Consider the following 15,978-nt stretch of genomic DNA (forward strand, 5'->3'; position numbering starts at 1 on the left):
CATGCAGTTTCCTTGCAATCTGAGTTCTGCGTGGACATCAAACCTGGTTTTGACCCATTTTGCCTCTGAATGTGCTCTCAAAGGTACTTGCTCAGAGTAAATGCATACTGGTTTGTCAAAGTCAGTGTCACAGAAGAAACAACACAGAAAGAGCAGGGTCTCATTCAGGGAAGGGGAGTTTGAAAGAGGAAGATAACTTTGTGTATCTATAAAGAATACACAACATCAGCAGGAAATTCTAAGATTTCTGCTCTAAGACACTGGTGACACATCTACCCTTTCTCCCAAAACAAAACCAGTGTGGTTTCTGAAAAGATGAGGGTACTTTCATGAAGGTAATTGAAAAAGCCTCCACAGATAAATTCTCTTTAACGGTAGGGAAAGGAGGCATTTCTCACATGTTGGTTTGAATGAATTGTCATCTTACATCTTCCAGGAAATTGCTTCATTTTAGGCTTCATCTTATTTTAGGGTTTTCACCTTTTAATTTAAATCAGAGCAAAATTCTGATACTCATTTCAAGAGCAGTTTTTAATTGGTCAGCCTTCTATTTTAACAGATGTACTTGACAGATTAATATTACATTTGATTTACAGTCAGGTTTAATTTGACAAGGATATAGTGACAAAGCAGCACACAAAGCAGTGAGAACCTCTGCGTGTATTTCATGAATGATAACTAAGTCACAACTGCATAAAGAGATTCTTTGAAATAATTAATGCTCTCATTTACAGATCTGACACATTTGCAATTAGTTTAAGAGCAGGATTAGAAAGGATTTGTAAAATAGTCCCCTTACTGTGAGGAACATTTAGGCATCTCTATTTTCTGGAAGAGCCAAATGGGGATTTATGAGTTTTTTTTATACTCCACTATTGCAAACAGTAAATGACTAATAGGGCAGCACAGCAAAACATTCTTTTATTTTGCTGACCTTAGGCCATATGCTTAATACAACCCAAATATTTCCTTAAGTAAAAACTGCCCCCAAAAAAAATCAAACACACCATTTCACCAAAAAAAAAAAAGCTTTCTATGCAAGATCAAAATCCCTTGGAAGGAAGCTATGGCCTCTAGTGCAAAAGCAAATATTAACAGTGACAAAGGAAAGGGATAATGTGATGCACACTGAATGAATCTCAGGGCTCACATTCTAATTCTGAAAGTGCAAAATTATATTTGAGAGAGAAGCTTTTTAGTCAATCTGTTACAACTGATCTGCTGGTTTGGATTCATCTTTCTCTCACCAGCACACAGTAACTACTTGAGTTTAAAAGTTTAGCTTCACTTTCTTTTTTTTCTTTAAGACTTACTGCAGAAAACAAAATTATTGGCATACAGACCTGGTTTCCCCCGGCATTATGACATTCATAAACTCCAACAACACCATCTGCAAAATGGCCCAAAGTATCAAGGCAATTGGTACCCTGCTGCAGAGCCCCAAAGGCTATATCTTGATGATCAGGTACCCTAAAACAAAACCAGAAATATGCTTAATTCAGTTCAAAAAACCTCCCAAACAAACCCTGCAGTTTTTTTTAAACTCCTTGTTTTTATTCAGAGTGTTTTTAAGATCAGATGTTAAGAACGAGTAATGACTATCATCCGGAAATCTCAATCATCGTTTGAGGGGAGGCAATTATCTAAACACAAATTGATCAAACATGAGTAAACCTGCAAGCTTACCACACAGTACCAGAACACTTGTACCAGAGAAGGAGGATGAACAAACAAACTCAGTACAAAAATCAAATTAAAGATGACTTATCATTTAAAGTGACTCAAAGCTTAATGCTATCAGTTAGATCACCAAGTACGTTTGTCTTTTCAGGCACCATAGCTTGTAACAGAAACAGGACATGGAACATTTTCTCAAAATGTTTTTACTGAAATGTTAAAAAAAGGGTTAGAAATTTGAAAAGAGAAAAAACCAAACATTATGATATCTACTTTCTAATGGCTGAACAAAAAGTACACTCCTATCATGGAACCACCTAGGCAAGCCCATTCAGCAAAGTACAGCTGTGGGTAGAGCCCATGAGCTCACACCAAACAGTAAAACAAGAGCATATCAGAGCCTTTAAAAATTTCAGACTATAATATGAGCATAATACTTCAACCCAGTAGAATGAGCTCAAGGCATGACAGAGAATAAGACAGCATTACACGTAAGTAATGCTCATGGTAGCACATTTTCCAGGAGAGACGTTTTTTCTGACAAATTAAACAAAACCAAACATCCTCAGGCATTTTTAAGAGAAAATAAAGGATAACTTACTTCCTCAGTATCATCCTGGTTTATGAGATTCATTAGTATGTGTGGTTCTGTACATGTTGCACTGGGGCTGCAATAGCTGGTGGTGCTTTTGCATCTCAAGGCTGTATGTCACCAGCAGTTACCTGGCTCCACTGACACAAAGTGCCCCCAGGAAAAAAACCTCAAGTATTCTTACAAGCTACACACAATATCTTACATCATTATACTACCAATATTAGGTTGACAGACTAGTCAGACTAGGTTATGGGCTCAGATCTGACCAACACACTTATTTATGGGTTATTTAACGAAAACTTTTCTATCTCTTCAAAAAGTGCTTTTCTTCAGGGATTTTTCATTAGTTAGGATGCTTTTATGTTACAGAAACTGTTAGCAGTGTAATCCTTCACTTCCCTCTTCTCAGCCCTGCCTAAAAGTCAGTGATTATCCAGTGGCAAAAGAAAAGGAGACGAGAAGGAGCAGGGGACTCAGCTTCTCAGAGTCTTAGACATCTATCCTTGTCTGCCAAACATACATGGCCCTCTTGTCTGCTGACTGTCATCATTTGTACCACAATGAGATTCAGTCCCTTCACTTAACTAGGCATGTGCTTAGGCAAAGGCAAAAGCTTTAAAGGGATGACAACAGGATACAGAATATGTGCTTTTGAGCAAATGGCTTGTGTAGGATTCTAACTTCAGGCTCAGGCAAGTTGAGTCTTTTGGACACTGTTCTCTAAAATACTGCAGCTGTAGTTGGAATAAGCAGAAAAAAGAATCAGCTAACTAGAAAAAAGTTACTCTTTAGGAGCAGAACTAATAAAAAAAGCAAATAAACCTGCATGAGGCATTGCATTCACAGATGAAGTAAAACACACCCTTTACATCCAAGGATGGAGAAAGAGAAACCAATGATATCCAGGGAGGGAAAAAAAAAACCAAAAAAAAACCCCTCAATATGAACTCTGTTTCAGCCAAAACTCACCGTAACTCAGGATAAACATTTTCAAGATACCACTTAAAGGGTTTGCAGCTAAGTCTCTTTCTGAGTTCCGTTCGGCTTTGAATACTAGAGGAAGAAAAAAAAAAAAAGTCTTCAAACTCAGGCTGTTGTCTTCATCTATTTTATGGAATACAAAGAAAGCTCAAGAAGTAGAGATGTAGAAATATACCTTAAAGATACAACATGAGATTTAGCACTGCTTTCACCTCAGAAGGTACAGTCTCATGAAGAATAAACAAATAGTGCAAAGAAGCACTTGTAACTTACTTGCCATAAGGTACATTCCTGGCTGAAGGCACTGCTGCATAATAGAAATTTTTGTACTCATCCATCCAGACTTCTGCTGCCCTGCGTGTATTTCTAGGGACAATTATATGAAATACATGGGTTACATTTTCTCTAGGTGCAATTAAACCATGCAGTCTTTCCTCAGGCTGATTTTAATCCTTCCCAGTACTACATAGTGAGCTGCCTCAAGCAGGCAGAAGAGTCCCTATAAGAGACCCAAGTAACTGAAAACTATTAGAGAGCAACATAACTGAAATAAATGCATTTATAATGAAATTTATCTTTTCCAAACTCATCACTGCTTCAGGTTTTCATCGAGAATTTAACACACATCTTTCAGTTCTTTCTGCAAAATTCATGGGATTTATTAGGCTGATGTTTGGTTGATCTTTTTGTAAGAGTAACTTGACAGAAGACAAATTCGGTGAATGTTCACCTGGATAAAGCAAGCTAATTGGAAACACAAAAATCTCAATAGCAATATTTAATACTGTCTTTTACTTCTGAAAACAGATATGCTAACACAGGCAAGACATATTTTCAGTCTTCATCCTATTCCTACCAGTAGAGCATTCAAAGTTCCAAAAAGACACAAGCTGTCATGACATTTAAGGCTATGAACCAAACAAATATTCTGCAGCTGAGGTAAAAGGAAAAGCCACAATCATACAATATTTTAAATGTTTAAAAGTTTGAGAGATTGATTACTGTAATAAATATGAAAGAAACATTAACCCTAATGTTTTACTTCTAAGCAAACATCTCTAATTAAAATTCCTGTATTTAAGTAATTGTTGTCTTTAAATTTCCTTTTGGACTGCAAGAGGGTCCAATGGCTTTTTCCATCCCCTAGCTTCCACGTAAAACTCATTTACTTCTATTGCTCATAATTTCATGCTTAGAAAATTAAGTCTTATTTCACTTGCAACTGCCATGCTCTGAAGCTTATTTTTACATTTGGCAGAAAGTTCACCTAAAGCAACTGGAGTAAATGCAGTCAGCCACTAACTTTTTTAATATGATTTTCCAATTCAAAAGACAAAAAGTAGTAAGGATAAAGTGAGTAGTCTTGCAGGTTGCTGAGAAAAACGTATGTGGGGAATAAAAATATCACAAGACAGACCTGAACAATTTTTTTGGTTGAGGACTGATCTTTTTCTTGCAAAGATTCCTTTAATTTTTTTGTAAGCAAAATCCCACTCAATTCAGATTAGAAGCTATGTGAGAGTATCTTCACTTGCAGTCTCTGAGGCTTTATGTGAGTGTCAGACAGCCCCTCCTGTCTGCTCAGCAACCAGCTTGGCTGCCCACAACCCAAACAGATTTTGGTGGTGGGAGTGGAACTACTTGGTTTGCCAGGGTTTACTGATTCCAAAGGCACTTTCAAGGCCAGAATGCCTGCCTGCATCCCACTGCCCCATACTCAGGGATGAACAGCTCAGGCATTGTGTGACACAGATATGGGCACCATGTAGATCTCGAAAACTGCCTGAACTAGCAAGGCCCCAAAGAACTCAGGGTGCTAAGGAACACAGCATAGGGTGCCCTTAACACTGAGCCAGTTAATGAAACTGAGCAGTGAGCAATCAGAAGCAGCTTTGCTCAGAGCAGACTCAGGGCTGCAAGGCTCAGTGGCTCACCTGCAGTGCTGTGTTAAGGCAGAGTGTGCTGGTCCAACAAATCCTGCTGGACACAAGCTCTTCCTGCCCACATCACACAGCCAGGACGTGGTGATGTGGTCTCCCCTCTCATGAAACAGGACTCCCAGTCTCTCATCCAAAATTACCAATCTGTTTGCCAAGAGGCAGTGCATCCTGACTAGCCAGCTAAAAATAGAGCAGCCCAGAACAAACTGCCCACAGCCAAGGGACAGACAATGGCATAAGCCAACACATCCCAACTGCAAGATCAGCACAGATTCCATGCACCAAGTTTCTTGGCACCATGGTCCCACACATACCTGTATTATAATACCTGTACTACAAGGACATCCTATTACCTAAGACTTCCTATGCTCTCATTGCTAAAACTGAGTTTAAGGCTTTCCATTATATTGGTTTGATATCCAAGAAAGCTGTTTACAGCACAAGAAAAGCAGCATCTTGGCTACAGCCCAAAGATGGAAAAGCTGTAGGACTGCGAAAACTGTACAGTATACTCATATTTATTCAGTTTTATTAACCATGCTTCCTGTTATGACACTGTCATTTCAAAACCTCATTAAACTAAACCAGTTGCATCCAAAGCTTTCACAATGCAGTTTAAAAGGTAAATCTTTCCACCCTCCCAATGAGCTCTATAAACATTGGAACAGAGATGTGATGTATTGAGGATATTTCAGTGCTAGCTTTTGTTTTCTCATAAATATTATTATTCATTTTTCACTGCAGCATAATATACAGATCTCAAAGAATGGGGAAAAAGAAGAAAACTACTACTGTGCCTACTATAACTACTGAAAGAAACAGGACAGTGACTTTATTTTAGCAGACTATTAAATTCATTAAAGTCACCTTGGTGGCATAACCAGCACAGAAGGAAAGAACTACACCCTAAGGAGATTCCTCAGTCTAAAGTGAATCAAGAGTCCAAAAACATCAGCAGCTTAGAACATTCTTATGAATTTAAGTATGTCTGCACTCTGTGTTTCTTCATGTTAAGCAGAGTTTAGGCTCCATATCCCTTCAAGGGTAAACAAACGATTTTATTTCCAGCTCTTAGCCCACAGAACCTTTAGCTGAGACTTGTACACCTTCAGCCCTCTGAGCATCAAGTCCAATTCCCTAAAGCTAAATCCACAGTGATTCTTCAGCTACAACTGATACAGCCTTGATCAAAATGCCCTCGGTACATTCACACAGTACTTTTATCCATATTAAGTAAAAAGGACTATGAACATGAATCAGCACTGCTGTTCTCACTTTATAGAAGAGAAACTGAGGAGACAGCCCAGTATTTCAGCTACTGCTGTGCATGGGTATCAACAGCAAAATGAACGGGCATATTAATCTAAGCCCTTAAAACTGCAGTTTCTTGGGTTACAGAAAATGCATTTTTAAACATAGCACAGGAAAGGTAAATATGATAGAGAACCAAGTTGCCAACAGACTGGCAAAAATACTGAAATCAGTGTCCATAATCATTTGCATCTCACATGTTGATCATGTATTAACAAAAAGCAAGCAAAGCATATTCGTAACTTGGTGTATTCTGGCTCTTAGTGAACAGCGAAACTGTTTCTGTAAAACAAAGTTTTATTACACAGTTCTGAAAATAAAGCCTTCCTTAAAATCAAAGAAACCCACAATATTGATGAAATGCCAAGGTAAGCATTTCCTTATTTTCCAAATTCTCAGTCTTTGTCCACTACAAGTTTCCCTCTTTCAACTGTCAGGCTCTTCTCTCAATCTACATAGCTGACTCAAAGTCATTAGTTTCTTTTTAATTAACATTTTACCACGATAGAAAATATTGCAAATATTTCCAAAGATGAGATCCCTAAAATGAAATTACTGCCATCTGCTGATCATCTGAGGAAATCCAAACCATTGCTATTTAGCAGTTACCTTGCAAACACAGTACCACTCCCACCGGGAAACGTGTAAGGATGCTGCTTGCGGAATACATGACCCACTCTGCTGCAAGGGATGATTTCTAGGCTCCCACCACATTGCCAAACTCTGAATGAGATCTCTGAAATAAAAATAGGAATGGAAGACCAACATCATAAAACATTGTTACTTCATATTATATTTACAGAAAAGGCTTTTAATGACCGTGGCTGAGAAGATCAGCAGGACAGGTTTTTTTGATTAATTCTAGGATAAACAAAGGCATATCTAAGCATTTATGACTCTGCAAGCTCAGCAGAAATAGACATACTCTCTTGGAAGCAAAATGTGTGTCTTCTCCTATCTGAAGTTATCAGCATTGCCCAAATCCATAAGCTATGCTGCAATTTGCCAGTGAGTTAAGTGCATGTGCTTTACCTGAAGGGTAAACAAGAGTAGGTACACTTAAAAAAATTAATGATCTAGTTTATAATAAAATTTTCAGCTGAAGATGGAATAACGCAGTGAAATCAAGGCAAACCAAAGTAATCAATAGATTCAAGCTGCTAACTTATTATAGCAAATAAACAAACACTCCCAAACTTTGGAAAGAGTAATACCAAGTCCTTGTTGACTTGAGGATAGACCAAAAAAAAAAGTAACTTCTATAAATTGAAGGTTGTAGACAGAACACTTCTAAGCCAGTCTAATGATCTGAGCCAGCTAATCATGATAAGAAGGTCTAAGAATATTTAGACACTTTGCTCAAATTTGACCTTTAATAGCAGAAGTCACCTGGTGCTGAGAGAGAACTTTTCCAAGTAAGTGCAATAAGAAGAGGGCTTCCAGCAGCACTGTTTCAATTTTGATGATTCCCCCATTAGTCCAGCAGCTGCTACCAGACAGCCTTAGTTTCAAGCCCCTTCATAACCATTCACTGTCTTTCCACAGGTTTAAAAACAAAAAAAAGCAGATCTAAATTAAAGTTGGTGTCTACCTTTTATGACTTTAACTAAGTGACATGCCTTTTTCCCTCCAAAGCCCTCCTCTGCATACACAAAAGAAGTCATAATAGCAAAATTACTTCAAAAACTAAATTTGAAAACACCAAAACAAACATAAAACCCCACAACCACAGCTTAGAGAACACGTTGTCTTGACTGCATGTCCACAGAAATTAAAAGAAAAAAAAGAAAAAAACAAATGCTGTGATTTCAACTGTTGACAAGGCAAGCTAACTGCCTTTCTTCTTGATTGCCATATTCATGAATTCTACACAGTCAACACAGTTCAAGCTATAAATAGATTATACTCCAAAAACATGAATGACAATATTGTCTTTGACAGTAACTTATCCAGTTGAATTTACATGGGACAACAGGCAAAAAAAAAATTTAATTTTTGCATACTTTCCAGCACCTTAGCTTGTGAAGAATCTCAAAAACAGTGACCATTATGTTAAATAGCTCAATGGGAAAGAGAGCAAAGGACTAGAGTATAGGGAGAAGTAAACTAATTTTTATTCGCACAGACATGGTTTCCAAAGCCTGCATGGAAAAAGAAAAAAGAATATACAGCAACTAAAACTCAAAACAACCCCACAAACTCCCTTAAGGCATTTCTTTTGTTATACTCTAACAGTAGGAGAAGAAATGTTACTACTGTACCAAGTTGAATGGACATAATTTTTTAGTGAAAAAGGCATAAGCAGCACATAAAAAATTCTTTATGAGATAAAGTTACACCTCTGTAACAGATTTGGTTTTTTTTTGTTAGAGTGTATCATCAGTATAGGAGATGAAGGATGTCTACTTGTTCCCTGATTTTACAAAAATTTATAAGAATAGCCTAGGTTTTCAAATTAGACCCAAACCTTCTCATGGTCCACCCAGTTCTCCGGTGTACTCTGATTCCCCTATGCTCATCAAAAAGCATCATAAACATACTGAGAATTTGAGTTTCTGAGTTGGAGACAAGACTGAACTAACCTTGCTCCACAATTCATACAGCACACATGTGCTACCAATCACATTTAGCAACAGTCTGAGAATGTACCTATCTTCATGGTAATTTGGGCCATTTAGGGAAAATACTGCAGGCTCATCTTGAAATTTGTCGAATTGATACTGACATGTGAACAAAACCTCATATAACAGCTGCTCTGTACATGCTTGAAAGAGAGAAAATGCTAGCTTTAATAAAATGAATATGATGTGCAGAATTATTTTGCTAGTCCATTTAGCAGGTTATTTGCATGTAACATCAAGCCACTGATCTAGAGATATGCTTGAGAGTAAAGAGGCCTGACAAGTGTGCACATTGAATTTTAAACTGCACATCACACATTTCTGGTTATCTGGTGCATGTGTCATTTATTACCAATTAAATCATATGCCATGTGATTTTTACTCATTTTCAATTAGTCTGACAGCTAGGAAAAAAGTCATTAGCTGCCTTCTGCCTGCTTTTCAGGCACCCTTAAGTCTCCATCTTCTTCTTCCCATGAAGGGGGAGGAACTGAATGCAGCAGGAGGAACATAAACATCTCTTTGCACCCTTGAGAGAGGAGTTGTTGCTTGCATCCTTTCCTGCTATCAAGGCCTCAATTATCAAAGCATAAAAGTAGTTGCTAAGTGTTCAGAAAAAGCTTGGTTGCTCAAGTACATGCTTGTAACTAATCAAATATTTAAGTGCTCTGGTAACAAAAGTGGTTTTCAGAGTGAATAGGAGTATTGCTGCATTAAATTTATCCAATGACTTTCCAGGATATAAAAAAAAATGAAAAATTATTATGCTTACATTAATACAATTCAGCAAGATACAGCCAAAATAGTGAGACAACAGAAACATGAAATGCAATTGCTCAAAGTACCCAAAGAGTTTCTTCAAGTACTGCATAGGATGGTCAGAGACAGGACTGTAGGGTTGCCATGTCTTCATGCAGCAGACATTTCCTGGTAGGCCAAGCATATGCTTAATGCATATGCAGTTTTCAGTAACTCAAAATGCTCATGGGTTTTTGCAAGTTCAAGGTATTTCGGGATTTTGCAGGTAGCACGAGCAGTAGAGAAGCTTCTATCCTTAGAAGTATTCCTAAAACACACTATGGAATGTCTGAGATGCATCTCTACCCAAAAAGACTAAACAAATGACAGACTGGAATTCCTGAGGAGTTGTAGAATTCTGCTACTTTCAAATCTTTTTTGTTTTAACACAAGTATACTGGTCTTAACTGAAGAAAACCTTTGTATAATACTGTAATGCAAATAGCCAAAAAAACCTACTAAAGCCACATTTAACCACCAGCTCTAAGAAGTGGCTAAAGCACAAGTTGGCTCATCCCCTCCTCCCTCTTGCCTAAATCTCACTCACTTAAACATCTGAAAATAAGTAATTACAGAAAAAATGCCTTCTTAACCATTAATATTCCATAGGACTAAAGAAAGGGTATAAAACTACAAATTTCACTAAGTTTAGATACCAGGCAGCATACTACTGGCAAAGTTCAAAACCAGATAATTCTTCAGTCAGCTAAGTTAATTGATTTATTAAGGTCTGTGTAATAGCATTTAATGCATCCACTTGTATTCTACTTCCCATTATTAAATTTAAGCAACATCTTAAAAACATGCCTTCATCTGTCAGCATTAAAACATTATATTTAATCAATAACTTTAGATGATGCTGTGATTTTCAAAAAGGATAGCATTTTTGAAACTAATTGCCTATCTACAGCCTGTAATATTTTCACCAACCAACTTCCATTACAAAAAAATTTCACTGCTCAATGAACTAATACATTTATTCCCTCATATTTAACACATAATTTTTAATTTGTTTTAGTTCATTCACTGAAATAAACATTTTGGATTTTGCTAATAATGTGTATGAAATTCTAACTCTGGTTTTAACCCTCTTTGCACAAAATCAGGAAAACCATGACTGCTTGACATTAAAGGCAATGACGAAACCTGCTTTGTTTCAAGGCTGATCAGAAGGTAAATAATACACATACCTAAGTTTTCTCCACCCCAAACATCCATCATCATGTCATACTTCCCTAGTTCTTCAAAATAGGATTTGTCCATCACGAATAATCCACCAGCTATCATGGGTGTCCTAAACAAACAAGAAAAATTAAATACTTACAGAACCATGAACCTGGGGGTAACTATTATTTGCACATCAAGGTTAATACCTCCTTGAAAAAACTGGCAATTCTTTTGAATGCAACTTATTTTGCATTGATGACTTCAAATGTTGTTTGCACACATTTCTATGGCATATACAGTGCCATGACCACCTTCTGAAGCAGCTTACAAATCTCCATTTGGCCCATAAGTCCCTTATTTAAAGGGTGGCAATTTGTGCCAGCAATAAAACATTAAAACTGGTGCTGTACTTTTAGCCCTCAAAACATACCAACTTTAAACAAAGTTACATCTACTTTTTCTTAACGGTAAATAATTTACTAGTGTTTTAAACTATTTTTAAAATACAGTTTATTTCTAAGAGTCTCATAATGATCCATAAATAGGAATGGAATTTCAATATTGATGTAAGCTGTAGTAAAGTTATTCTTTCAGACTCAGAAAAGGCGATTTCTAACTTTGCTTAGTTGCAAACTACAATCTACTTGACAAGTGGTGGTAGAGACATACTTTATGGGAGCAACTGGATTTCCTTGTCGTGCTCTTCTTTGCTCTGGTGTCATGTAATCCCACTTGAATACAAGGTTCCAGTCAAAGCCTTCAAGAAGAAAAGTAGGATGTTAAAATTACTGCAGTCATCATTCAACTTGTAGTAACAATGTTCACTAAAAACACTAACTTAAATTAAAAATTTCAATTTGTACAAAATTCTGGGTAGAAAACAATCAATTGAGAGTCCAGATGAAAGGTAAAGAAAAATGAGTAATCTCAAACACCAAATAATTTAGGATTTCTCATCTTTATCTATTTCACAAAGAAACCCAAGTGGCATCCTTACATCAAATAGAAAACACCATATGATGATTTACCAGCCATTACAAGTGCTCCCAACATCGACTGAATAACTGTATTTCCACACTTTAGAAGTGATCTCGTATTTACGTTTACACAGGCTTTATGCAGCACTCTTGGTGGTACTCTGACAGCAAGAGCTCTCTGTCATGATGGTCACAAGTTATGTAGGTCCCACTTATCTTCTTAACACTCATTTAACTTCTTACTTTCCCACTGTGTTTTTAAGTGCATCATTTTTTAAACCTGTAGTTAGTGCTAGAGCACCAAAATCCTACTTTCCTTATGCATATACATGTAAGTGTAAACACAGTAATTACTGGTCTGGGTCTGTAATGAGTTAAGTACAGAAGCACCAAGATCACTAGAACAAAGAGGATCAACAGGTCACATATAGCAGCTTTCCACATAACAGACATTAAATGACCTCTTTTAGGCAATGATTCAGAGCTGGTATAGGACGAACTTCCTATAGGAAACACCTGAATAACAGTTTTTCTGCTGGGTTATGCCCATAATCATGAACATCTATTAGAAAGCTGCACAAGGCCCATAGCCCTCTCCCAGTACACCTAGCAAATCAGCCTTGTACACTCTGCCTGCTGCCAAACACATTTAGATCCTATGAGGTCATGTAATGAATGATTTCCAGATTTCTGGTGCACAGATGTCAATAGTTTTCATTCTCCAGCATAAAGATAAAGCAATTACTTAGTGGGGAAGTGGGGAAAATAGCTAAAGTAAACAGACAACAATTACAGCCCTTCAAACTGCCTGTCTGCATCTGCAAAGGTGCATAGCAACAACTGATGTAGGAAGTTAAAAACTCCACAGTTTTTGTTTTAACTCACAAGATACTTATCACACACAATACAGAAATTACCCTGAACAGTCTTTACAGCATGCATGCCAGCTCCTTCTCTCCACATTTGAGTATTTCATAAAGTGTTGCACTGTAAAAATGAAAGACTGCCTAACTACTCCAAAACTCCAGTAGCAAAACAGTAAAAAAAGGCTACAACCACAGTAGTGCTTCCAGCATGAAAAGCAAAATGAGTTCCAATATTTCCATACAGTTAAAAAGCCACATTTCATCCTAGATAGCCAGCAAAATTACTTGCACCTGGAAGAAGCCGAAAAACCCACTCTTCTCCAGCAGAAGTGATAGAGACAGTTACTGTGTACTTCAGTGAACACAAGGGGTCTCTTCAGGAACACAGCACTCTCACAAACTGAACAAGTATATAAATTCAATACCCATTCAAAACTGGTTTTCCGTCTCCATTTTCACAGACTCTGGGAAAAATCTGCACTCAATGAGATAGTATCAGTAAGTCTGTAAAAGGAGTATTTTTAAACAGAGTGTATATCCAGTATGAAATTCTATCCAGTGTAAACTGCATCACAGGCATACTATAAATTATTAGATCTCAGTTAACTACGGTTTATTCCAGTAATTACAGTGTTTCTCTGAGTGGAAAAAACACTTTTGCAAATCCTCCCCCTCAAAAAAAAAAAAAACCAAAAAACTTGTAACATGAAGTGCATGGACTTAATTTTGGCCAGACTTGGGAATTATTTCAGATGTGTCCACTTAGGAAAAGAAGTGTGTACCATTTGCTATGTTGCTTGTCTTGGGTGACTAAGTCCTTTCAAAACAGACCAGGCACAAATGCTGTCCCAGCTGTTTCAAGCTTCCATGCTTCAGACTGTACCTAAGGTTCAAAGCATAGTTTGGTTTTCATGTTTAGACTTGGCCCCAGTGAAAGTGTCCTGCGGTGCCAAATGCTGTAGTGCCTCTAAAATGGCAATCTATTCTCTGCGAAGTGACAAGAAATGAATTATTCATGTTTCAACTGACCCTTAAATAGCTTGGCACACTGGTACATGCAAAATTTCTATCAACATTAAGAAAAGACTCCTCAATCCATAAGTACAGAGGCTTCATGCACCTTAAAAAAATAAAAACCCAATATCTATTGTGTACAAAGGGAGAAAATGAGTACTAAAATGTAATAGATAAATGAATAAATTGGGAACAGTTTCAAAGATAAAGCATGAACATCTCCCACTTCACTTGGGAAGAACTTAGCATGAACCCAGCAGCAACCAATCTAAGGTTTCAAAGAAAGAAACTCATCCTGCAGACAACAATAAAAGCTATATAATGGTACAGGGATTTCTGTAGTCGAGATTTAATGAATAGACTGGGTAAAAGCCTTAAGGTTTAATAATGCTGGCACACACACTAGGACAGAACTATGCATTAGCATATACTGTGAATGTATGCACCATAGGTGTCATTTCAAAACATTAATTAAAAGGATATAGAACCTCTCATCTCCAGATCACTGATGAACTTGTAGCATATGCAACGTTTTGCAAATATTGCTTTTATCTTAGTTTACTGGAACACCCTTGGTGGCCAGTTGGAGATTAGAACCTGAAAGAATGGACTTGAAACTGTTTTTCCTTGCCCACTTAAAGTCCATTCAGAAAAAGATGGGACATTGTGACAACAGCACTCTAATTTTTATATCATGGCTCATCTTACACCTTTATGCACACAGTTCAGCTTCCAGGAAAGCTGTGGAAACAATTATTTACAAATAATAAAAGAAGGGGTAAGTGGGTAGAGAACAGCTATTTTAATATTAGGTTCTTGCTAGCAGTGAAGGAAGTTTTAAAAATGTGCAATAAGTAAGGAGTTTAGCATGTAGTTGCCCTCTCCCTCTTTGAAAAAGGAGAGAAGAATTTTTAAAAATTTATTCTTATTTAGGACTTCCCAAGTCTTTTTGCTATTTGCTGTCAATACTTTACACTACTTAGACATACTGAAACTGTAGTACGTCTCAATTTAACAGGGATTTTTTTTAATGGCAAAGGTATAAACACTACAAATTTTCATGGTCACATGTGAGTCTCTTCACAATTACAGATCATGGCTAGCAAACATTTATTTTTTTAAAATACATTACAAAGCCTTCTGCTTGTTCAGAAGAGTTTAAATTTTTAAGCAAACCAGCATCTTGAAAAAAACCCCATAGACACTGCATTGTTGATGGGCTTCTAAACTAGTGAGCAATTAAAGCCTGTGTTATCTAAAAAGAGAATCATAAGCTCTGGTTATTAGCTTTTTCTGACACATTTACACAGCCCTACAAACCTTGGCGCAAGTCTTGCATATTGGTAAAAGGCAGCATAAACTCATAAGAATTAGTACAATAAAGATGAATTTTTAAAGCAGAGAATGATAAGGCCAATTACAATCCAAGCCAAGAAACAAGTGACCTACAGAACTTGAAACTAGATCTATGAAAGGGAAGAACAGTATGTTAATTGCCCATTCCACAACTGCAGTGATTATGAGCTTTGATTCTTGATGGGTTTTTTGAAAATCTGTATTCCAGTACAGGTACATACCGCCTTTTAAATCAGCTGACGCCCCCACGTACTGGAAGTTGTCCATATTAATTACATCAATAATAGGAGACACAACTCTGGTCTTGTCCTAAAATAAATGTTAGAAAGTAATATTGAAATAATGAAATTAATATATAAAGACTCAGGCAGGGTGTGATGTTGAACAGTTCAGCAGGGTTTCAGCAGCACATCTCCCCAGCTCTCCCCCTACTTCCACTTACTCTCTGAAGAGCCAGCACTGTGACTAGCACTGCTCAGCACTGCTCCAGAGAGCAGAAACCACAGGATATGACTGGAAATCCTCTTTCTATTCTTAGGCTACTTTTATTCAAGTAATGCCCCTCTTCTGACCTGCTCTTGAAGAAGGCAGCAAACTTGTGGTTCTAAAGGCAGTCAAGCAAACAGCCCTTCCATTTTACTTTTTAAACCAATGTAAAGAAAAGAAGCATCCAGG

The 15,978-nt window shown here is 37.2% G+C and overlaps 1 protein-coding gene across 2 annotated transcripts in view; it reads right to left on the reverse strand.

Annotated features, from left to right (window-relative positions):
* GALNT2 (polypeptide N-acetylgalactosaminyltransferase 2) overlaps positions 1–15,978 on the reverse strand; it is a 92,936-nt gene that overhangs the window by 6,332 nt on the left and 70,626 nt on the right. For both annotated transcript variants that reach the window (XM_085055451.1, XM_085055452.1), the window contains 7 exons: positions 15,525–15,612; positions 11,760–11,847; positions 11,114–11,217; positions 7,114–7,240; positions 3,527–3,619; positions 3,242–3,325; positions 1,344–1,470 (listed from right to left, as the gene is read on the reverse strand). In XM_085055451.1, the coding sequence (XP_084911577.1) occupies positions 1,344–1,470; positions 3,242–3,325; positions 3,527–3,619; positions 7,114–7,240; positions 11,114–11,217; positions 11,760–11,847; positions 15,525–15,612 (711 nt within the window). The remainder of the gene's footprint in view (positions 1–1,343; positions 1,471–3,241; positions 3,326–3,526; positions 3,620–7,113; positions 7,241–11,113; positions 11,218–11,759; positions 11,848–15,524; positions 15,613–15,978) is intronic.

The sequence above is a fragment of the Lichenostomus cassidix genome, chromosome 3 (assembly GCF_008360975.1).
Source record: "Lichenostomus cassidix isolate B80296 chromosome 3, HeHo_3.0, whole genome shotgun sequence".
Classification (NCBI taxonomy): domain Eukaryota; kingdom Metazoa; phylum Chordata; class Aves; order Passeriformes; family Meliphagidae; genus Lichenostomus; species Lichenostomus cassidix.